General features: G+C 39.2%; 3 protein-coding genes across 8 annotated transcripts; 2 read left to right on the forward strand and 1 right to left on the reverse strand.

Annotated features, from left to right (window-relative positions):
* The first annotated feature begins 5,663 nt into the window (after positions 1-5,663).
* On the forward strand, positions 5,664-20,315 carry LOC137586510 (probable G-protein coupled receptor B0563.6). 6 transcript variants are annotated; one of them, XM_068302583.1, is made up of 8 exons: positions 5,966-6,666; positions 11,487-11,706; positions 12,518-12,741; positions 13,630-13,783; positions 16,515-16,664; positions 18,895-18,988; positions 19,068-19,675; positions 19,875-20,315. In XM_068302583.1, exons 3-8 carry the CDS (start codon positions 12,589-12,591, stop codon positions 20,003-20,005), a joined length of 1,290 nt encoding a protein of 429 aa, XP_068158684.1. In that variant the 5' UTR covers positions 5,966-6,666; positions 11,487-11,706; positions 12,518-12,588; the 3' UTR covers positions 20,006-20,315. The 6 variants fall into 6 exon arrangements, with proteins under 6 accessions (XP_068158680.1, XP_068158681.1, XP_068158684.1 ...); XM_068302579.1 differs by lacking the exon at positions 5,966-6,666 and adding an exon at positions 5,664-5,804 and having other exon boundaries at positions 19,068-20,315; XM_068302580.1 differs by lacking the exon at positions 5,966-6,666 and adding an exon at positions 5,670-5,818 and having other exon boundaries at positions 19,068-20,315.
* LOC137582984 (importin subunit alpha-like) lies at positions 17,193-18,691 on the forward strand. The gene has a single exon (XM_068297827.1). The coding sequence runs from the start codon at positions 17,285-17,287 to the stop codon at positions 18,689-18,691; it is 1,407 nt and encodes a 468-aa protein (XP_068153928.1). The 5' UTR covers positions 17,193-17,284.
* Positions 20,316-22,103: 1,788 nt separating the features above from the next.
* Positions 22,104-22,832, reverse strand: Him (Holes in muscle). The gene is made up of 2 exons (XM_068303768.1): positions 22,443-22,832; positions 22,104-22,379 (listed from the first exon to the last, which is right to left on the reverse strand). The coding sequence occupies exons 1-2, from the start codon at positions 22,782-22,784 to the stop codon at positions 22,104-22,106; spliced, it is 618 nt and encodes a 205-aa protein (XP_068159869.1). The 5' UTR covers positions 22,785-22,832.
* Between the last annotated feature and the right edge of the window lie 2,416 nt (positions 22,833-25,248).

The following is a 25,248-nucleotide window of genomic DNA, read 5'->3' on the forward strand; positions in this document are numbered from 1 at the left end:
AGGCAGCCGTCGTTGTCGTCGCAGCTGTGCGGCGTGAAATATGCGGCAAGCTGAAGGGGGTTAAGAGCGGGTTGTTGGCGACTTTAATGTCAAGGGGGGTGAGGCGCACACACACACACATACACAACATGCACGCACTTGTTGGTTCGCTCGCTGAACTCTCTGTTAAGTGCTGACTGTTGACGAGCTACCGAAAGATTTTCTTTCTATGCTTTTTTGTTATACACTAAATCGTTTTGCCATGGTCCGTCACCTGCGTGCCAAGCGAGCGTTCATCTTACGGTGTAAAGCGTACGGTTTACGGCACACGGCTTACGGCTTACTGCTTACGGCAATGGCGACTAAGGTCAATGACCGCGCAATGCGATGTCCTTCCGTCTACTTCGTCTTCCGTTAGATTCCCTACGTTCCATTGCGTTAATTCTACGTGTTGTTGTGTATTTCTGTTTCTCTTTCGTTTATTTTTTTGTTTTTCTGTTGTTTTTAATTGGCAAAACAAACGTAATTAATGCATTTAGCAACCAGATTGAATAATGAGTAATCGCGCAGCGAGAACTGGCAATTAGTGGCCATCGAGTCAAGTCCAGTCCGCAGGAGAGACAGGGAGATATCCATGGGTCGTTATCCTTCCCTCGCGCTGAAATAGCCAACTGAGTTACTGACTTGACCGACTGCTGGCTGCCAAGGACGTAAAGCTTGTCGTATGAGTGATATAATTGTAATTGGCTGCCATAAGGCAAAGGTAGCCACACCAGCAGCGGCGGAGCAACAAAAAGGGATTCCAGTCAACCAGTCAACAAGTTATTATTACAATCTATTAATTATCAACTAATGGAATATACTTAATAAAGTGTTGCATTCTATTATCATCAATATCATAGCAAGCACATTGACCTTTGCATTGGTTATATGTATATCCAAAGCACAATAGAGAATTTTGAACTATTGTCGGCATGAGAATAACAAAAATCCTCCAACAGGCAGCAGCCTAAAAGTATGCAAGCAAATTTTGTCAATTATGTAGGATTTTCCTTTCATTGTGTGATCGATATAATTGGCGTATCTTGTTAGCTTGATCTGGAGTTCAAAAAGTTGGCAAAAGTTTTCAATTGATTTGTCATCGGGTTGTCCCCTTTGAGTGCCACTGCAGTGGCCTTCTTTAAACATCAACATGCTTCCTGTACACGGTATACATTATTTTGCAACTTGTATTGTCTGAATGTGCAGTTTACATATAAACACAATAACACAATAGAATACACACATGAGCACATATACATACATACATGCGTCCATGGATACATTTGTGAGTGTCTTTTGCTCTGACAGATTGTGATTATTATGGCTGCCAGCATGCTAGTCAGTCGTACAGTTAGAAAGAGATGAGATAAAGCCGCTTATAACCACATACACATACATACATACATAGACATGTACTCGCATGTTAGTTAGCCTGGTTTTATTCTGACAAAAAAGTAAACAAAAATACTATGCAAGCAATACATTTGACTATGACAATGGAGAGAATGAGAGAGAGAGAGAGAGAGAGAGAGACAGAAAGAGACACTAACGAATTTTAAGGAGATTCATCATAAAATATCACCCATACGACAGGCAGTCGCTTGCAAAGAGCCTCTCTCTAGTTGCACAACTTGTCGTATGAGTGATATTATTAAATTAAACTGAAACAAAATGCAAAACGAAAACTAATTAAATTAGTTAGCATGTCAAAAATGCTAACTGATCCTAAAATGTTAAACAAAAAATTACTACATTCAATTCCCGTATCCCAAAAAAATCTCTCTCTTGTCCAAGTGCGACAAAAGTTATATCATGCCAAAGCCAAAACACATTTCCATCATAGTACTAAATATATTTCCTTCACGCCTAATCTCTGTAATAACATCGAAGAGTTTAATTACCCCTTCTTCCCCTCCCCCAGACATATATGTACATACATATATGTATGTATGTATAGTGACAAAGCTGATTTTCATTTATGTTGAGGAGTGATAACCAAAAATGTTCAAATCAAATGCACAAATCTGTTGCGAGACTAGAAATGCAACTGCTGGCAGTTGTAAGGATGTTTTGTGTGTATTTTAATTATTTTCCCCAGCTGTAATCCTCCATGTTCATCAGCATCACTCAGTGGATGCCACATTGGTGAACGAAGAGGGGGGAATGTGGTGGATGGTTGCATGAAAAGTTGGGTCGGAAACCAGAAATAGTGCATAAAACAACTTAAGTTACGAAACATGGCGACTAGAATGAACTGCAGCCAGCAGTAGAAGGAGTAGAAGCCCAACTCCTTTAGCTTATCCTTCCCAGACCCAGACTCAGACCCGGCATCATCTTCATAAGGCGACACACACACACACACACACAGTATTGATTTACATTCAAAAAACGACGTCAGGCAGACAGACAGGCGGGCAGGCAGGCAGGAGGCTAATCTACGTCGGCTTCTTTAGACTTGCTCACTCTCCCCTCCCACTCCCATTTCACTCTGAATGTAGAACATGCTGCGTCAAGGCATTTTTGCGGCAAAAGACTAAAAAAAAAAAAAAAGAAAAACCAAAAATGAAAATACTTACGTATGTATATACATACATACAAACATATTATATTTGTACGTATAGAGCAAGGGAAACGGGTGACTGAGCGTAACTCAAGCGGCAGCTGCCAAGGGGTAAATCGGCTGATGGGGCGGTGGGGATGGCTGGGGCCAGGAGTACTTGGGTAGGATGTAGACGACAATAAGCACCAAAAGACAACGACAAAAACAACAACTAACAAGAGCAATAACAAAAGCCAACAACCAGAAGGCAGTCAGATGAACACTAAGCGAACGATAGTGTGAGTGTGAGTGTGTGTGTGTGTGAGAGAGACAGAGGGGGATAAAAAAGAGAAGGCCACAGCGAGATGTGTGTAAAATGTTTGTCAATTGGAAACCAAAATTATTAAATCCTTTACTAAAGTTCTTGATACGCTCCAAGGTCCTTGCAAAAGTCTCTGCAATTACTGAAACGTCCCTCGCTTTACAAATATTGCCACTGACCTACTTACCGAAAAATGGCTGAGTCCATGCGTATTGGTGTGAGTAAGTTGCTTGAGCGGTTGCTTTTGCTGGGTAGAGAGGTGAATGGTGGAGAAGAGGGTAGAAGGAAAAGCATAGGAGATGGCGATGGCGGTTGATTCAGTGTGTGTGTGTGTGTGTCTGATGAAAGGGGAGCGCCCTTCTATTCGCTTTTGTTTGATTTGCCTGGACATATCCATGGCATAAAGCTAAAAAGTTGCGACAGACTTAAAATCGGTATACACGGAATATATACATGTAATGTACATACATATAGGCAGATACTATCTTGGTGTGTGTTTGTGTGTGTGTGAGTACATTGCCAAATGAAAGGTGCAAGACACACGGCGGTAACGAACACTGTCACCTGCCAACTGCCAACTGCAACCTGGTGGCTTGGGCATAAATGCTGACAATGACAATGCTCTCTCACACACACCCACACACACAGCAATACACCAACATATATTACGGAAACGGATGCAGCGATGCTGGCAGAGAAAAATCAAAATGAGAATCACAAAATGCAAAAATGTAAAATGCCGCAAATTGCTTGTACGACGGATGGAAGCAGAAACTGGAGGAAGCAACCAAAGTTCTCGTCAAAATGCATAGTCACTAAAAGGACAGAGAGAGAGAGAGAGCAAGAGTGTAAAGAAAAAAAGAAATGAGTATAAAAAAAAAGGGAAGGAGGGGGAGGAACAAAAAATAGTGTGAAGGACAATGCGTGCATAACGCTTATTGAAATAGTTCTCAAGTGAGTTCGACATCGACTCGTTCGTCTCGTCCTCCACTTTACTCACTTCTCTCTATTCATTCATTGTCAACGTTGGCTCCTCTAAAAACCTATACCACGGGAAATGAGTAACGCATGAGAGGAGAGACGAAAACGGAGACGGAGACGAAGACGGAGACGGAAACGTAGAACTTGGCATGCATCATTCAATGCCAAGTGAAGTGCATACGGCAAAAGGAATCTGAATCAGAAATAGACCACAAGAGAAAGCAAAACCAAAAAAATTTAAGAATCACAATCATAGGCTTACAAATTGACATAGAGAAAAAGGACAGAGAGCGAGCGAGAGAGAGAGAGAGAGAGACAACAAGAGGATAAGTAACATTGGTACACTGAAAGAAATACAAGAGCATGTCAATACGCAGAATCCGTAAGACCGACAAAAGGCTTAAAGAAAAACCAAAAGAAGATAAGCACCAGCTTAACAGCTTTAGTCGCAGTTCCTCCAGTACCCTAGTATCAGTTCAAGTTCCATTCGCACTTCCCACACCCATGACCTGCTTTGCGGTGGCACAACAAACCAGATATTATATATGTATGTATGTATGTGCGTATTATATGGACCAACATCTGCATCTGCGACCATCGCCGTGTGGTATTTGTTTTGATTTTATGCGTTGTTACTTGTGCCTGTGAAACGATTGTTGTTGCCCTCGCCTGTTCTTGAATGAGAAAGAAATATGCCAACTGAAATGATAAAGATGCCGCCCAGTCGGCAGTCGGCAGTAGGCAATCGGCAATCGGCCGGGGGATGCAAAGGCGGCGCCAGGCGTCAAGGAGGAGGCAGAAGCTTAACCATGCGGTTTGGGCCAACAACCAAGTAGGGGCGGCATTACGAGGGGGCAGGGCGAGATTCGAGCACTAGGAGTGGTTGGAGTAGACAAAGAGTATCACTTGCAGGCAACCGCAATGTCTGATGGGGGTGGCGGTTTGTCGGGTTGGCGGTTTGCCGGGATGAGGCTGTCGAGGCCGCTCCTCTTTCCAAATAGGTATATCGATAACAAATATTGCCTGTTATGCGATTCAAATGAAATGAAAATGCCAATATAGACTGGGAAAAATACTGACTACACACACACACACACACACACATATATATATACTTTGCAATGGTTTTGGTTTCCTTATTAAATACCAATTTAGACAAGTTAGAGACGTTAAGGGCAAAAATATTAATCAATTCAAGAAATCAGCATGGGTTTAGCATTTTTCTTTTATGTTGTTGACAATTTTCTTGGAAAATGTTCATTTTAATTTCTACAAAATAAAAGGACATCCCTTCAATGTCCCTTATAAGCTACTCATTAGGGAACACTTTCTTTAGTATCTTTCAATTACTGCAAAGCAAATTCTAAGATATTCTTTTCTAGCCTGAAGGTAATTGAACTAAGTTAACTAACTAACTTCACTTTAGCATATTTACTTTTTTTAAAACTTGCTGTTTGAAGAGTCCGAACAACCTCCCAACAAATGAAATGAAGTAATCAGTTTTTAGTCTTAAATTATTCTGACAATTCTATGAAATTTGTCTTGTTTTGAGCATTGAACTCATGGTCTTCTATTAATTTTGCACTAAAATAGCATCAAAATGACAAAATTCTAAACCAAAATAGCCAAACCAAACTTGGAATCTATGTTAGTTGGTAAATGTTAGTATCTTGTTGAACACTGTTAAAATTTCCCCGCTCATTCAATTTCAAATGGTTGAAAGCTTTCCATGTTGGGTACTTTCAATGAGGATAAGAGTCTCAGCCTTGGCCAGTAGCCATTCAGTTGCCAGCGAGCAGTCGAACGGCATGGAAGTGCCTTGAACCATCAGCAACAACAGCAACGGCAACATCAGCAACAGCAGCAACAGCAGCAGCAGTTGCCATTCAGTAGTCAGCAGTTTTATTTTGAAAACGAGAATCAACCGCATAGCCAGGCCAAGTAAGCCAGCTGAAGTAAGCAGAAAGCCGACGCATCAGCCAACAAAAAATACAAAAAAAACAACAACAACAACAACAATAAAACTAGTCAAAAATTCTATTAAATTTATAAAAAGAAAAGGAAAAACATTAAAGTGAATTTCTTCTTATTTTTAACTTTTGTTTATTATTCATTTTGTGTTTTTTTTTTACAGTTCAAAAACTGTGTGTAAATTGTGACTAAAAAACAAAACAAAAATGCTAAAGAGTTAGTTTTTTTTTTTCTTTTTTAAAACAAACAAACTTTGGCCTCGCCAGGAAAACTCTATTTTTGAGGGATGTTGAGTGCACTTTGATGTTGTTTGTTTTATTAACTGCGTTAACTTTATTGTCTTTTGTTGTTCTTGTTTTAGTCGACTTAAACGTAACGTTATAACTGCCACGCCTACAACCAACACTGCCCACCCGTCGGGAACATTGCCAATTAAAAGAAAAGAAAAGTGAAAACAAAAAGTAAAGATAAAGAAAAACAAAAACGCAGAAAGGAAAAAGCGAAAAGCGCAAAAGTAAAAACCAAAAAGAAAAGTTGCCATATTTTTTGTTGTTTGTTTTTTGTTTGTTTTTCTGTTTGTTGCTCTGGTGCTGGTGATTTTTTGTCTTGTTTGTTTGTTTGTTTGTTTGTTTTTTTTTTGTGTGTTTCGGTGAAGTTTTTCTGCTAAAGTGCAAAATAACGTCAACAACAATAACAACAAGAACAACAACGTGTTGCTGCACCTCAGCAGCAGCAGAAACAGCATCAGCCGCAGCAGCAGCATCAGGAGGATTGTAAACGTCGACGTCGACGTCATCATTGCCCTTCGTACGCCTTGTCTCGCCTTTGTGGGGTCTGTGTGTGTTGATCCCTCTCCCTCCCTCCCACCTCTCACAGTCTCTTTCGCGCGCTCTCTCTCTCCTCTCACACACACTATCTTCCTCTTGCTCTGTGCATTTCTGTGTCTGTGTGTGTGTGTGTGGGTAAGTTGACATTTCATTTTCATTTTGAGTGCAGTTTTTTGTCCTTTTCTCAGCGTGAGTGTGAATAGATGGGAGTGGGGTGGGGTGGGGTGAATGGGTGCGGGTGCTGGTTCTGGTGCGGTTGCGGGTGCTTTGGTTGCTGTCGGGGTCAGCGTGTTATTACAAGTTATGCGTGCACAACAACAACAACAACAACAGCAAAACTGATTCACAAATCCTCTTCCCCACAACCCTCCTCCCTTCTTCCCACCAACGATTCAACCCCAATGGGGATTGCAGTTCAGTTCAGAGGCGGCAAAAGTCACGTTTCACTTTTGCCGAAGGACAAACATTCGATTCATGGCAAGAGAAAGAAAAATACAACAACAACAACAACAACAAAAGCCAACAACAATATTAAGGACAACAACTATAAATGACTTTGGCTTTGAGTTTAAGCCAAATAAAAGCACAGAGAGAGGCCTATCTATAAGAAAGTACAACAATTGTCTTTCCAACTAATTCTCAAACACAAAAAATCTAATCTTGATTTTCTTTTGATTTCTTTTGTGAAGACAATATTTTTTCAATTTAAAATTTAGTTGAGAAGAAAACAATTGATTTATTCATTTATATTGAACCCAATTATCAATATATAAGATAACATAGATGAGAAGATGATTTAAGACCGAATTAATGAATGGCTCCTAACAATGTCTATAATTTACATATGCTTCACGTGTCTCTGGCTCAAGTCTATTGTTGTGTTATTTCTATGAAATTACTTTCTAAATATTTCCTTTTCATCGACATGTTTTTTTTTTTTTCTTTTGGGAGGTCTCGAATTCCGGAAAGGAAAAATGCTAAACGACAATCAGCAGGCGACAGCAGGCATGCCCTAAAGACAAATCGCATTTTATTGACCCTGGCCCCACATTGAGGCCGTTCCTCAGGCGGCCGGACGTAGGGACACGTAAGGACACTGGCCCACAACAACAACCGAAAGAAAAAAAACACTTTGCATGCTTATCTTGATTCAAATGGCAAAAGGAGCACGACGAAAATGTCGTTAAGCAATTTCGATAACTGCGTAGCGACAACGTCAACGTTCGTTCGACTGGTCAGGCCAATTTATGGGGCTGACTCCTTTTGCCATTGTCGCTAATGCTTTGCATATAAATGTAAATTTAAATTGAAAATTAATCGACTGGCGCACGCGCGACCACCACAAAAGTATTCACTCCAAAATAGAACTCCCATTTAAGACAACTTCAACTTCAACGTCAACCATGACCTCGACCTCGTCCTCGAACTCCACTTCGACCTCGACCTTCGATTAACGTTTCCTTTTACATATATATACATTTTTTTTTTTTTTGGTTGGGTGTTGTTTTGTGTTTTGCTCAACACATTTTTTAATTAAAGAACTTAATGGTTAGCGTAATTAAAAGCAAACAGCTTTGAAAATATCCTTAAAACTGACTAAGTGGGCGCAAGGCAAAAGCCGAGCAAAAATTATCAAGATAATAGCCGGAAAAAAAACCAAAGAATAAGAAGCAAAAATTACGAAATTTAATGGTCAGCCACACTCTCACACACATACACACTCATACAAATATATGTATGAAGAACAGATTGTAGATTACAATTGAATATACCTTAGTTAGCCATTTAAAAGAAAGTTTTATGCTGATGCATTTCAGATTTTCCATCAGATTAAGATAGACGGTAGAAAATGTTGCCTACTTTTCAGGATATGATGAAATTTATTTGATTTAGATCGAGTACTAAAACTAAATCAAATCATTGAAATAATAATCTCAAGAATACTTGCCTAACAGTTTCTGACCAATTCGGGGTCGCCAATAATAATGGGTCAATCAAAGGGGGGAAATTTAAGTGCCATATTTTCATCATTTCAAGTCTGTAAACTTCTCCAAAAGTTTTGAGCTCTTTAACTCAAATCAAGTTGTGACAATTTATGTTTATCAATATATATAGTGTCATCGATTAAAGGTTACTAGGTTCGAATTTGAAGAAATTATTTACTTTGGCTTTCAATCACATTAGCTTCTCATTTAGCCCATTGTCCTCCTGTTGCCGCTTTTTGGCCAAACGAAGAAATCCACTTAAACTTTGCCTTCAGTTGATTTCCTTTAAGCAAAAACCAAATAAACAACAATCTGAACAATCTGTAGCAAACTTAATTTTCTGTGCCACGAGGTGTGTGTGTCAGTGTGGGTGTGTGTCTGTGAGTGTCCCTACATATCCTGGTCATGGTCTTGATCCTGGTTTTGGTCTCTTTCTCTGTCTCTGTCTCGGTTGTCCCAATGCCTGTTGGTCGCTTGGTTGAAAGACCAACATCGTTTTTGTTTGTGTGTGTGAGCGTGTGTGTGTGTGTGTGTGTGCGTGTTTGTAAATTAAAGCCAGAGTTGTTCAATTTTCGTTGTTGTTTTTGTTGTTGTTGCTGCTGTTTAGTTGGGTGGGCAAAGAAGGCGTTGACGGGTTTCAACTGCTGCTTCGAATGGATAAAACTGCTCACACAGTGGGTTGTCTAAGGGCCAGCACACACACACTCACATGTATAGAAAGATGGTGATAGGAAGAGAGTGAGAAGGAGCGAACGAGTGAAAGAGATGGGGTGATATTCATCTATGTCGCACATCGTTAAGCGCTGCCAGTTTGACTTAATTTGCGTTAAACTTTTTTTGTTAAACATATCATTCGACTGGCAGGCCCAAAAACCAAACGCAACCGGAGAAAAAAAAAACGAAAGGAAAATAGAAAAATTTTCCCGGCTGGAGGGGGTCGGAGGAAAAGTGAGATGGGAAATGTAAACAAAGGCATTAATCATGCCCCGACAGGGACTGAGTGAGTCAAACTAAGCGAGTGAAAGAGAGAGTTATCCATTAGGCTAACGTTGCGTCTCGCTCCAACGTCCTTTTCGCCAAAAAAAACGAGCAGAAAGGAAGAAGATAAACCGGCAAAGTCATTCACATGTGTTTGTTTAAATGACAAACTGTTGTTTGTTAGCCAAAACGAAAAAAAAACACACAGAAAATACAACAAACCTCAAAAAAATTTGCAAAAAACGAATGGGTAAAAAAGGGTGCATTCTGGCGGTGGCGGTGGCGGGGGAATGCCAAAGGGTGCGGTAGTATGAGCTAAGATTTTGGGGCCCTTATTTATTTACCGGATGAAAACTAAACCGCAATAATAGTAAGTGCTCAGCAAACACACAAAACCAAAGACAACGCCTACACCATTCAACCACGACACACACACACACACATACTGACAAACACACACACAATTTTCCCCATATCTTCTTCCTTCTCTTGGATCAGTCATCTATGTGTTCGTGTGTGTCACAATTTCGACTGGTCTGTGCCGAATTATTATGATAATCGCAAGCATAAATTATGCGGCATATTTACCAATTACAGTGAGACCCCATTATATGCAACCAATGGGTTTCCCTTTCTAATCCTTTGAACTAGGCATTCGCATTTTTCAACCACAACTGTTCGCCAATCATTCGCCTCGGCCTTTAGATTTATTAATAAAGTAAGTGAATGGATCTAAACTTACTCAAATATACTTTAGGTTTTTGGTGTTGAAATTAGATAGGAAAAGGTAATGAACAATCTTCACTTTAGCAACAAGCATGCCATGAGACCATGTGGGAGATTTCTTGCATTTGGGCTCCACAGCGACTCCTCAGGTAGCTCAGCAGTAGTCTTTTGAAGTGTCCTTCGATGGAGGAGCAGGATAGAGTCAGAGGAAACAGGAAAAGGCACACACTGGAATAGAGGAACAGCTTTTATGTTTGCCTTGGGGAAATTAAGTTTGTGTCATGTTTGTGTCACCTAAACTGGCGAGGTGGTTGGTTGGTTGAGTCGGACTGAGTTGAGTTGAGGTGCTAAGTTGCTAGTGCCACAGTGCGTATGTGTGATATGCAAAATTGTGCCAAATAGTCGAAATATTCGAATAGTCGAAATAGTGTGTAGCACATACTTATATACATACATATGTACATATAATCCAATCAGAGATCGATGCTTTCACTCTTTCTTCAAATATATTTTGTTGTTGCTATTCACACAGACATAAGACGAAATCCATTAAGGGCTAAAATAAATTTGTTTTTAAAGTCTTTACCTTGGCGAGAAACGCGCCTTTGTTTATTCTTTAAAGATTTCATATATATATATAGAGAGAGAGACTGAAAGACGATTGCCTGCTGGCAGGTTATGAGACGCGTCGAGGCAATTTATCAAAAAATATATTCTATACGAAACTCTGTCGCCTGTCAACGTTGATTTTAGCGCTTAGAAAGTGGGCGGTGTATTCTGTTCTGTTTGTGGGTGGACAAATAAAACACACCTGTTGCCACCTCTCCCACCACTTGTCATCTCTCTCTCTCTCTCTCTCTCTGTTGCTCGTTTTTGCCACACGTCAATAATGTGACACATGCCATGAGCTTTTGGTTTTTAGATGTTTGTGTTCACGGTTCGAGTTTGAGTTCGTATATGGGTTTGGGGTTTTTCAGGTCCTTGTCGCATAATAAAATACAAATAAAAAAGAATATATGTATGTATGTAGAGGTATATATGTACATATTTCTATTGCCATTTCCTTGCAATATAATTTCATAAATTATTTTTCATTTGTTTCGTTGGCCTTTTCTTTTTATCTATGTGGAAAGCAGCTTTGGCCATAAAATCAAAATGCAATATGCAATTATCCGTCAGGGTCGTTTCAATCATTCAACCGGAATTTGCTCGACTGTGGATCGAGCATTTCAATTGCAAAGATTCTATGAACCAAATGGCGAAGTGCGTTGGCCGGCAAATTATACCACAAATTAATGCAAAACTGAACGTTTAGATAAACGAATCAATCATAGCCAATCAAACAGCAATAATCAGGTGAGTGAATTGTCGTAAATTATTAAAATTAAATTCAAAACGAATTCCAATAGCAGAAGATTTGATTACTTTAATTGCTAATCGAGAGCTCTAAAGCGAACCAAATTCAAAGAAACCAACATTCATTTGAAATACCAAGGACTGAGATCTTTTTAGGGGGCAAAATTATTTAATGCTTTCGTGGATACTTTTGAATTTGATTTTGCCTTTAAGCCTCGAAATTACTCAGCCATAAATATCGTCTCTGCTTTCGACTTTAAGTCAAAGATGATAATAATGACGCTGATGATGATGACGATGATGGCTGTGACAACTGTTGGAGCTTTATTTTCTATCGTTTCCCATTCATTTCCAACTTATTTAGAGCCCGCAATTATTTCCAGCATTTTATTTTTACGCCTACAATTTTCTTCTTTTCGTTGATTTGTTTTTATATGCCGGGTACTCACTCGCAATCAAAGCATCAATTGTTTGTTTGCTTCTCTTTTTTTGCTGTACGCAGATGTGTGGGGGAGGAGAGGAGTTGGTTTGTTGCCTCTCATTTCGGTGTTTTTCCTTTTACATTTTAGTTTTGGTCTTGTGTTTTATCGCCAACTGTAGAAGTGAACGCTTCCGTTTCCGCTAGTCGCGTCTGCTTCTCGCACACTTCCGTTTTTGGGGCTCCTTCTGTTTGCTCGTTGCTCCTATTTAAATAATATGTTCCTCTGTTCCATTGTTTCGCCCTGTGAGGAGCCTACCACCCACCCTCCTTTAGAGAGCACTATTACACGCAATTTCTTTTCTTTACTTAAACAAATTGAACCTGCTCAAGGACCCAGAGCAAGAAGACCGAGGCAGCAGCAGCAACAGCAAACAACCGAAAGGATAAAGGAGAAAAAAACTATGATAACAAGACTTTACAACACGGAAGAGGATCCCGCCTATTGCTCATTCATTTGGGGCGCCAATCTGAGTAGCACCAACGATGTCCTTCTGGCTACTGCATCAAATGAAACATCCGTGTTTGGTAGCGATTTGCGTGATGATTTCTATAGGGTGAGTGAAATGTGTCCTTCAGTCCTTTCTGGTGTGGCTTGCAAAGTCTTGGCACGATTGAAAAGTTTAATAGCGATGCTGGCCTCTCTCTATAATCGTACATTAAATACCATTTGGTTCATAAATCATAAATGCTTATACATATATGTATATATAAACTCTTGTATAACCCAATCAATGACTAAAAGCTGCCCGCTGTGAAATGGTTTTTTTACTCCCTAGCAGCGTGGGCAGCAGGCGGCAGAAGAGGGGGGGACAATGGACATGAAATAACTCATTTCAGAGCACAGCACGTTGAAAAAGTTTACCAGCATGTAAGGACGACGACGACGACGACGTCAACAAGGACGCCAACCAAAAGCTGCTTTGTTTGCAAGTTTTCACTGGAATAAAAAGTATAAAGTAGGCAAAACAACAAAAAATAAACCAAAAATAAGAGAAAACAGAACAGAAAAAAAAGACAAATGAGATGCATTGGCAAAGGCATAAGGGGTAGGGAGAAAATATGTATGAAGAAATGATAGAAAACTAACTAAAAATCACGCAAAAACATATTAACAATGGGTGCGAGAGAAGTCACAGTTAGAAATAAATAAAAGTGTCAAGTTGACTATTGAATTTTTATCAGTGGCATCCGAACTTACATCCGGCCATAGCCATTTCCATAACCTACAACGCAAATCTGCACATATTCAAGCCACAGCCACCAGAATCAAGGACCTGCCATTCAGTCAGTCAGTCGGTTCGGGAGTGAGTCAGTCAGTCCACTGACTGACTGAGAGGTGGCAATGATTTACGACTTTTTGCTACCTATTCTCTATATGGCAAGAGAAAAAAAGAATTAAGCGTTTATTTTCTTCCTCTCTCTCTCTTCTTTTTGGTTCACAGGATGTGGAGGATCCCCGTACCGAATCCTTACGAGAATATTGTTACGGTCTCCTATTGCCCATCATCTGCACAATGGGCATCATCGGTAATGTGCTCAATCTAATTGTACTCACTAGACGCAACATGCGTGGCACTGCCTACATCTATATGAGAGGTGAGTGACATTATAATAAATCTTATCGATATCGAGGGAACATTTTTAATTATTTGAGAGATCTACAACTCAAACGAGCTAAAACCGGGTTCCTGCTCCTTTTCTGATGTGAGGAATGACTCCATTCTTTTGTATAGTTTCCGAATTGAATCATATAATTATCATATATATGAGTTTAGCATCTAATCAGTTTTACTCAACTCTATTGTCTGCACATGGCAGCCAAGCCCATCTTTCCCACCAAAGTGAAAGTTGATTTCATTAAACGGAGCTACGTAAATTTATGCAAAGCCATTGCCTAAGCTCACGGAGTTCTACTTGTGTCTTCAGCTTCCTTATTGGACGGCCACAGGGACATGAACAAATAGGGATGACGGCAGGAAGGATTGCGGAGGGGGACAGTGGGGTGGGTGGTATGTTAACTCTATTAGGCACTCGTTTGCTTTATGGCATTTTAATTGATTAATGAGCAGCCCATCCATTCCTTACACCCAGGAAGACAGACTCTCAGACTCTAAATGCAGAAGGCACAGAGCGCGACTTGTAAATGCTCTTTCGATTTCATTAGAACGTAAAGCCATTTGAAAGTATCTACGAATTCAAGTTTTCAAAAATCTTATCATCCTAAGACTCTAAATGGTTACCAATGTGACCCTAAAGACATATGGCTTATGTTGGTGAGCCTTTATGCTTCTTTTTTATAGAGTATTAGCCAAAAGGAAGGAAGCAAGCAAGAAAGAATGGAAAGAATATGGAGATCGAGGGGTAAACAGACCGAGGAGGCTAGTAAAAGGAACTTGTCACAGCATGCTGGCAATTTTTTATCCTCATCTATCAGTCATGTGACTACGGAACAGAATGAAGATACCAAAAAAACAGGAAGCCAAACAAAAATAAAACAAAACTGAACCGTAACGTAACGTAACGAAACGAAACGACGCCGAAACAGAGAAAACCGACAAAAAACCCCAGAAAATAAAAAATGCGAAACGTAAAATGCTCGAGCGGCAGCCGCATAATTGATTGCCCTGTGCAAATGCAAAAAGGCGAACTGAAAAGAGTTTTGCCCCAATTCAAATGGCAGTAAATAAAATTGTGAAGAGGTTCCCCTCCTTTCTCCATGTAGGAAATCAGAGAGCTCCCAGCATCTTGTTGTGATGCCACATTTTTATTAAAATAACAAAAATATTTTCCAGCCGGCAGCCTTTTCATAGCCACATATATGTATATATATTTACTCTTTATTTTTTATTATTATTAATTTTATTGCCATTTGGCGGTCATTGCCACCAAAAAGTTCTCTGTTCAGCTTAGCTTACTCTCTATATGCGACATCAAGTGGGACCGGAGGGAGGGGCTTGGCCCCTATAGTAGGCGTATTCCCAGTTCTTGCCACTTGAAACCAGAAATACCAACAACAACAAAATTCACACTAACAATAAGATACGCAAAATGCTTTATGATCATCTAGGGAAATCCAAGTTGAATTCCTACAATGGTGGCCCCAAGAAATGGGTGGGAGGTAAAGATAAAAAGTAAATCAATTAAATTATGTAATTTGCCTACCCTATAAAAAAGGACAGAGAAGTCGTTTGAATCACATGAAAAGCTTATATGAGGTAGATAAGAAAATTATGTGTCCTCTTCCAAAGAAAGACAAACGATGCAATATAAAGTAATCGATCTTAGAGTCCTTAGCATCTTTTGAATATTCTTCTTCTTGACCAGGAGTTGCTGTGAAATTTGTCCCTTTGTCTTATAGGGTATCATAAAGTCGTTCTTTGTTAGAAGAAATTATAAAAATTTTAATTATACATATTAAGGTGATAATCCAAATCTCAGTTAACGTATAGAAGCCATAAATCTATTTGCGCTTGCCTTATCTTAAAGAAAAGGAAGAAGAAGACGTTTGTAATTTGAGCCATTCGAAGAAATTTGCCAATAGCTATAAACAAACACAAGATACACACACACACACACACACACACACATGGACACAGTTGGAAGTTGTGCAATCCTTTAAGCCATTTCCTTTAGCCAACAGCTCAAAATGTCTAGTAGAAATTTTCTTGTATGTGTTGACAGCAAACAACAAGAAAGATTTGTATAATTTGGTATGCCCATCAAGGGACAGGAACAAAAGGGAGATAATATTGGATGATGGAGGAGCGTGTGGAAGAGGAGGGAGCAGCAATACTGATGAGCAAATCAAGTGACAGACACTTGACTGACATTTATATTGACGCGATGTGCTTGACTGTGTGTTTGTGCCCAATTAGATGGTCAACATAACATTCATATATCTGTGTGTGTGTGTGTGTGTGTGTGTATGTATCTACTATATATGGCCGAGAATTTGTGGCAGGAAGCAGAAGTAGACTCATGTAATGGTCGTCAAAGCATGGAATGTCCACAAGAGGCATTAAGAGTTATGTGATATAAGTGATAGTGTAATTATAGAGCCATAAACGATATTATAAATCAATAGTAGCATCTGCAAAAAGAATAAGAACAGCACTAAAAATGAACAGAAAAAAACAAATCCAAAGATGAAATGGCAAACAAAAGTAACAGGAACCCATTTTGAGTGGCGACGGGTCAAGCGGAAATGATGACACCATAATTATGTTTGCCATAAAGCCATAGCCATAAAAAACCCAAGCGTTGTCAGTTTACATTTTCAATTTATCCCTTTATCCATTATCCTGAATCTGCTTTCTGCTATTTTCAGCGTATTCCACGGCGGCGCTGCTTGCCATTGTCTTTGCCATACCATTTGGCATTCGTATGCTGGTTCACAAGGATCGAGGACAATGGGAGGAGTTCGGACCAGCTTTTTATACGGCCCATTTGGAGCTTTATTTGGGCAACGGATGTTTGGGTAAGTGGTAAAGCTTTCAAAGCTTTTATCCTTTGTCTGCTACCCTTCAAAAAAGTCCCTTTATCAAAGGCAAATTCCGTTAAACTTACAAATGTGATCCCTGGTGGCCATGGATCTCAGTAGAGATTATTATTAGCAAATCATTACTTTCCTTTATGAAATGTAAATTGAAAAATAGTATCTAGTTTCTATTCTTCATGTATTTGCATAAGTATTATTTACAAATTGCTTACAAATCGGTGTCACATCTGTTTTTTTTATTGTTTATGGTTGCTAGTGATGATAGTGTCACGATAGTCACGCGATAGGTGAAGTAATCGATCATTCTGGCGAACGCACTTTATGTAAACAGATCATTACTTTTTTTTAACCATCACCTGGAATCTAGATCTCCAGCCTATTCCAGACTAACTAAAACTAACAAAAAAAAAAAAAAATTTTTTTTTGGTAATGCCGTAATCCTCGATTAAAAATCTGCAGCCCTTGGCATGTGGCCAGACTGTTAGTTCGACCCTGGATACAACTGCAAGTCATATAGTTCTTTCTTTTTCTGGACCCAATAGGAAAAGTTGTCTTGCAAAGGTTTTAACCAAATTATAAAAAAAAAAAAAAAACTGAAAATGGCCTATGAGGAAAATCCTGTTAACAATGAAAATGAACCCACGGAATCCCCAGAGATGTCCATTGATGAAATAATGGCAGCCTTGAACAGCCAAGACGAGCAGGAGCAAATAGAGGTTATGAAAATGATCCGCGAAAACCCCGAGGTGAGGGATAGTCTACCCATGGAAGATTTGAAGAACTTGGCATTTAAATGCGTGGACTTGCTTCAAGAGGAGAACCCTCCCCAAGTGCAGGATGAAGCCGCCCGGCTATTGGCCTTCATTACGCTGGGTACTCTTAATCCGACCAGCAGTGTGATTAAGCATGATGCACTGCCTCTGCTGCTTGTCCTATTGCAATCGGCTGGATTCAAACTAAAGGAACGTGCTGCCTGGGCATTGACCATTATTGCCTTCGACTCGTGTGTTGCTCGCAATGAGATGATCGAAATTGGTGTCATCGATGTCATTGTGGGACTCCAAGACTATGAAGGATTGCCATCAATGATTTATGTTGTGACTCTCATGATGGGTCTGTGCAACAATGAATTCCCATCGCCACCGTTCGAGAAGGTGAAACGTTTACTGCCCATGCTGTCGCAACTTCTACTAAGTCCACGTGCTGATACAGTCGAAGTTACTTGCCTCACTTTACTCCATATTATGGACGTTGAAACTGAACAAAGGATTCAATCAGTGTTGGACACTGGGGCAGCGCCTCGTCTGGTAAATCTTTTGGGAAATGACAACCCAAAGATTGTGTTGGCAGCCCTCCATTGTGTCGGAGTTCTAGTCATGGGTACGAATGAACAGATCAATGCGGTTCTTGCTTTTGGTGTCGTAGAGATACTGAAAACTCTACTCCAACACCAGGATCGTAAAATTGTAAAAATAGCCTCCCTGGCAGTGGGTAATATCACTTCCGGAAGTCAGCAGCGTATTCAGGCTGTTATTGAGGCTGGCATTTTCTATCGAATCCAAAGAATGATAGAAAAGAAGCACTCTGAGAACAAGTCGGACGCCGCCTATATAGTATATACTGTAGTAGCCAATGGGACTCCCCGGCAACTCGCTCATCTTATAACTAACCACAAGATCTTACGCCCGTTCATTCGTCTGTTGGATGCGAAGGATACTTTCACTCTTACCGTTGTCCTTAAGGGACTGGAACGTCTATTCGAACTGGCTAAGAGTTTCACTGGCACACAAAACCTTTGTGTGCAGCTGCTGGAAGTCTATGGACTGACTAAATTGCAGGCTCTACAACAGAACGAGAATGCAGGAATCTCAAATCTGGCCAAATCACTGTTGCAGACATTTTTTAAGCCGAACCAGGCCACATCTAAGGAAGGAAACCCACCGGACGTTAAGCAATTAGAGGAACTTAACAACTCCATTGCTTCTGAGCTGCTCAAACTTGCTTAAACTTAAACCAATTGAAATAACTAAAACTAACTAAATCTAAATGCATGATGTCATTTCTTTTCATTTGAATAATAATTGACTAAAAAAACTAAAAAGTAGAAACAGTTGAATTTTAATTTCTTTCATAGGCAGATATGTGCCCATTCTTAAAGTAACTAACTAACTCTCAACTAATGCTCTCAAACTTGATGTTTAATATGCAGGTGTGGGTGTTATGATGCTTCTGGTACTCACTGTTGAACGATATGTATCTGTATGCCATCCGGGCTTCACCCGTCCTGTGATGGGTCCCCCAGTGTGAGTAACGAATGCGGCCAAGAGGACAAAACACATGGCGTAATGAGTGCACATTCTGTTTGTTTGCTTCTTTTTCCAGGGTCGTGGTATTTCTGACATGTTTCGTGACCTTCATCATATACTTGCCAAGCATTTTCCGCGGCGAATTGATCAAGTGCATGCTGGCCTCGAATGAGCCTGTCTATCTGAGAAGGGACAATACGATATACCAGCAGACGCTCTTCTATCGCGTCTATAAAATAATGCTTGAGGTGATCTTCAAGCTGATACCCACATGCATAATTGGTGGCCTGAATTTGAGGATCATGCTGGTGTATCGCAGCACCTGCGAACGACGCCGTCAGATGGTACTGAGCCGAGCTCATGCCAACTATGTGAAGGACGATGATCCCCGTAAATTTGCCGAAGAACGTCGTTTGTTCCTGCTATTGGGCAGCACTTCCATACTGTTTCTGGTGTGCGTCTCACCGATGGCCATATTGCATATGACGATCGCATCGGAGGTCTATCCAAGCTTTCCGTTTCAGGTGTTTCGTGCCAGCGCCAATTTATTGGAATTGATCAACTATTCGTTGACGTTTTACATCTACTGCCTGTTTAGTGAGGATTTCCGGAATACATTAATGCGCACCATTAAATGGCCCTGGCTGAAGAGTAAATTCTGTCATCAAATTGATAACCATCATCATCACCACCATCATCATCATCATCACCATCATCAGCATCATAATCAGCAGGCTGAGGTGAGTGCTAGTCCACCGGCCACAGCGGCCACAGCTGCCACACCAGCACCTACTCCACAGACTTTGTCTCACAATCAGACTCAGACCCAGACCCAGACCCAGACCCAAACCCAGATCCAGATCAAGACCAAAACCATATCCACCCAAATCCTCCCCCTTCCAGACCACAAAAGGTGTCCCAATGGTGCGATTTAATAAGCTAAATCCGGCGAATCGATGTCATCATCACATTACAAATACAACATCCGGATTGGGACGTTCGAGCAGTATTTAGCCCCCACTTCCACTCCACCACTGACCACCATTCGTCCATTCGTCTTATTCTGACCCGTCTAACCCATTGGCATTTCCCTGCTAAATTGAGAGCCGCAACCGAAACCTATTCATTTTAAGGTATATCATCAAGGATCGAAAGGATATACAAATTAATACGACAAGGCATATTTCTATGCGTCTATGTCTATGTCTGTGTAGGCAATTAGTTTTAATGGCATTCATGTGTTCAAGAAAAAACAAACTATCCTTATAAATGTGTTTTGTGTGCTATGTGCGATTGTTGGATTGTCTCATTAAACTTAAGTTAAATGGCTGACATAAACTGTAGACTCGATCGTAAGAGATAAAATTTGATCTGTAATCGTTAAATGTTTGCTCTAAAGAATCATTTTTGTATCGGTTTTCGTTCTTTCTTTTTTTTGCGTAACAATTAACCATAAGTTCTTTAGATAGATAGATAACTAGCAGTAATCCTGTATATTCAGCTTGCGATCATCTATCAATATATACTATATACTAAATGTATTGCATTTCGATTGATGGCCAAAGCAAATGAGCTTAGCTTAGACAACTTGAGACAAGAATAGTACGAAATAGAAATGAAATTAAATTAAATATCGATGTATACGTATTCCTAAGATACAAAGCCATATTTACTACCAAACACAGACACACACACACACACACACACACACACACAGATATACATAATTAAGATGGCCAGAAAATGATGTAATGATGAATGTGTATGAAGATATGAGCTCGTATACTCTAGTTTTTAGAAGCATTTCCAAATGACAAGAATGATGACAGACAGAAGACATGATTGAATATACATACGTATTATACATACAGACATACAACATACATACATACTCTATATACATACATATATGGATGATATTTATGTAAACGGATGTATTTATATAGAAGTCAAAATATATTTATATATATATTATATTATCGATTGATGATATTTTAGCATTTAAATGAGCGTGCAAAGAAAACCAAATGAAAACCAAACCAAAACAAAAACAAAAACCTTCGTCTGACGAATAAATGTCTTAAGTTAAAGATTAAAAAATAAACAAATTGAACATTTTATTGTTAAATTAATTTTAAAAGAATTTAAGTTAACATTGCATAAGTTCGAGAGAAGAATTTGGAATTCTTCAATCCACCCCCTTTGATTCAAATCGACAAACCAAACGTAGAGAACAAAAAAAAACCCAAAACAAAAACCCAACTAAATGTGTGTACCTAGGAATGAAGTTAAAACCAAAGAAAACAATATATATATATATGGATAATGACACAAATCTGTGTGCAAATCTATAAAAAAGAATCTTATACACACATCTATGTGTATATTATATTCTGTAGAACTTAAGTCCGATTTACGTTGATACTTAAATTTTGTTTCCTCCTTTTTTTTTTGAGAGAGAGCTCAGCTCAAATGAATTGATAGCAAAGACGGAGAGGAAAAGAAAATTGATGACACCAAGGCGAATAGTGGATATTGATACTTAAACCTACAGATACTATATACAATATACATATATGTATACACATATGTAGATATTTATACTTCATTCATATAGATGTCAAATTCAATTCTAAGTATGCCCAAAACAAACAGAACTCTCCCCTCTGATGATTGAGCTGAGGAGAGTCCAAAAAAGAAAGTAATAAATGAGAAAGCATCAAATTTAACCAAAAAAAAACTAAACGATCTGCATTAACAAAAACAAAATGAAATATACAATATGCATAAACAATTTTAATTGGTGTCAATGTTCAATAAATAAAGCAAATGAAAAACTAACAAAAATCTCCCTCAATTTGAGTTTATCCGTGTGGAACAGTTTATTTTCATTTGATCAACCTTAAAATTAAACTTATTCAAGTGTAATTACAGAAAACAAAAAAAATAGTATATATTTATATCTATAAAATATAGGCAAATGGAAGAGCGGCCACTGTGAAGATCACATAGCAATATAAAGGAATAATACAGCGTTTTCTTATCGAGCTAAACATTACTAAGACTAGTTTCAAATGAGTGGATCACTCTGTTTCTGGTGTTGGTTCGTCTCCTACCAAGGCCGCCAAACTACCATCCTCTGCTGCACTAGCTCGGCCAGTTGCCGTTGCCGTCGTCGTTTGCGCTCAAAGATCTGATGACGAATTTTCAATAGAATACTATCTCTTGGAGCCGAAGGGTTTTTGGCATGCTGCAACTGATCAATATCGATCAGATCTAAGTCCATATCGTTATCGTTATGTGGAAGTTGAGAAAGTGGTCGCAGTTGTTCTTGATCTTGTTGCAAGGGTAAATCCAATTGGTGGTATTGCAATTTCAAGCGTTGACGCTGCAAGAAAGAATGGTTCTGAATGAGTATGCAAGTCAGTAAGACCCAAATGAAAATTTGTACCTTTTTACGTGCCGCATTTTCAGCTAGAAATCGACAAAGTTGCTGCAATTGTTGTTCTGCCATCTTATCCTGTTCGTGACCATCGTGCTCCTCGTGTTCGTGTTCCTGATCCTGTGACTCGTCTGGCTCTTGATACTGTTCCCTCTTTAGATATTCATGTTTCTGTTGTTGTCTCTGTTTGATAGCTGCTTGAACTTTGCATTTTGTACTCGAACTTAAATTTATATCCATATTGAAATTTTTGCGAAATATTTGCTGCTGCTCTAGTTGATGCTGTTGCTGCTGCTGTTGTTGTTGCTGCTGCTGCCGTTGCTGTTTAAGTATCTTGTATATGACACCCATTTGTATGAGTTTTCTTTGACCGAACTAAACACTAAGAGAGGCAAGCAAAGACTGTTGGAAATTGGTAAAATTATCTGCCTCTTATATGAATTCTTTCCACCAAAATAGAGAGAGACAGACTGAGTGAAAGAGAGAGGGGTGAGAACAATGTCTACAACAAGAGCCAATATGCTGGTCTGCTTGTTGCTGTTGCTATTGTAGTTGTTCTTGTTCTTATTTCGTTTTCATTTTTTTTTTTTTTGGAAAATTAAAAATAAAACATAACTCTGTGTGTACTTCAACTTCGCTTTATGAGTCTTCATTGCTCAAGTGGAGTTCTATTTTTTGCTCTCATTACAAAGCCTTTGGCCAACACATGTGCCAGCAAACTAAATATAGATATCTCTCTCTCTATCTCCCTCTTTCTCGCTCTGTTGCGCTCTCTCACTCATTCTCGATGTGTGCAACTGCAACACTTTCGCTGCGGCAGGGCAGCAACTTCGATATTTGAAATCCCAGAAAATATTTCAATAGTTTTGGCGCCCTTTTTCCAGTTACCAGTTGTCCTTAGAGAGCAGGTTCACAAATATGTATAAAAAAAAGGCAAATTAATTGAAGTTTTTTTATGAATAATTCGATTTGTCGTCTAGTTCACATATTTCTATTCATCTTTTTGACCTGATAACTCACGGCTTTAAATGATTCGGGCCATATTTTCGATCGCAGCCAAAAGTTCCATTGACTTATATAGACGAATATCTCTTTTCCAGTCCGATACTGTTTGTCATTGAAATATTTAGCTACTTCGAAAATATCTATAAATTTTATTCAATTAATGATTCAAATTTGTTTAAAATGTGTTAAAATCTCAATCTCTTAACTACTAGCTAGTTATTGTTTAAACAATTTAGTTAACAACAAACCAGTTTCGCTCAGTAGTCCAAAGTCTAATTAAGACTATTCTGTATTAAAAACTATTACGAAGGGTTGAGGGGATGGATGATGGATGTTATTTTAGGATTTATTTCAAGATCGATAAAGAGAACCTTGTCCATTAATACTGCTTAGGGTAGGAACTTGTTTTGGACTTCTTTTGCATACATTTTGGCGCCTTTAAGCTCAACCAAATGGAATGAAGGACGACTGAATTGATCAGTCAATCGATTTTTTAATATTAACAGTTACAATTGCAACTTAGGCATATGAAGATGCAGATGCAAAAGTGAATGCTCATAATCTGTGCGATTGAACAAATGAACAAACAAATATATATATGTACATTTAGATATTGTTATAAATAGCGTCTGGGAAAAAACACTTTGCAGCACACACACACACACACACACACACAAACACTTACATACAGAAGGAATGAGAAAAGACACAGGCACATTCCAACTGAGCGTGTCTGTGTCATGGCATGCACTTGAACTCCTCACACACATACACAAACACACGCACACACAGTTCTCTGCCTTCCTGGTCACCATCCCTCACTCTTCCCCTGCGCCTACGGCCTACTGCCTGCTGTGTTGTTGCATGTAATGTATTTGTATTTGTATTATCACATGCCTGTCATGCCTTTTTGTGGATTTATTTGAGCATCAAGATGTGTTTCAAAGTGCACTTCAAGTGCGTTAAAATTTTTCATCTATTTTTGGCTGCTTGGGAATAAAATATTCCTTGCCGTCATATCGATCCAGGGCGAGTAAACATAGGGAGAACGACAGAGACAGAGAATAGTAAACGATGGGTAAGGAGAAGGCGGTTAAAATCAGTTGTATTACCTCCATCCATTCTTACTCTCCTCTTATCCATCTGATCCTGCCAACATTTAAATATATTTAATGATCAACTTAGGAGTCACACAACTATGTTGCTAGGGCATTAGACTATATAGAAGTACCAAGCACAGTGCTTCGAAACCTTCAAAAATTATTGATTTAAAATTATTGCTTGCAGTCTTTCCTAACAAAAAGTGAACAAGATATCAACAATTACTCGAGCCGGTCTAAGGTCCCTTCTGTAGAAGCATCTTTTAAACTCTAGAACCACCAAGTCCTTTCACCAACAGACACCAGAATTGCAATGGCCAACATCTTATCTTAGCCCCTATATGAAATGTTTATGTTTCCTATAAAGAATCTTTCTTTTGTTCTTAAAAATCATTCCACTTGTTGTGAAATAACAAGAAATTTACACATTTTTCACTGTATTTTGTACCAATGTCAATCAGCAAGGCCGCGTTGAGATCAGTTTTCAGTTCAAGTCTCGGTTTTATACGCGTGTGCGGCAGACTGTTTTCATTCCTAAGTGTGTCGCCTCTTGGATTTGATATTCTAAAAAGTAATTTTGAAAAACTAGAGACTAAGACAAAAAAGAAGGGAACGACAGAGTGGCAGAGAGAGAGAGAGAGAGAGAGAGGGGCACAACCCTCAACGACAATTAGCCATTGTGTGTTTGACTGAGAATGAGTTTCCCACAT

This window comes from Drosophila tropicalis, unplaced genomic scaffold (assembly GCF_018151085.1).
Source record: "Drosophila tropicalis isolate 14030-0801.00 unplaced genomic scaffold, ASM1815108v1 contig_158, whole genome shotgun sequence".
Lineage (NCBI taxonomy): Eukaryota > Metazoa > Arthropoda > Insecta > Diptera > Drosophilidae > Drosophila > Drosophila tropicalis.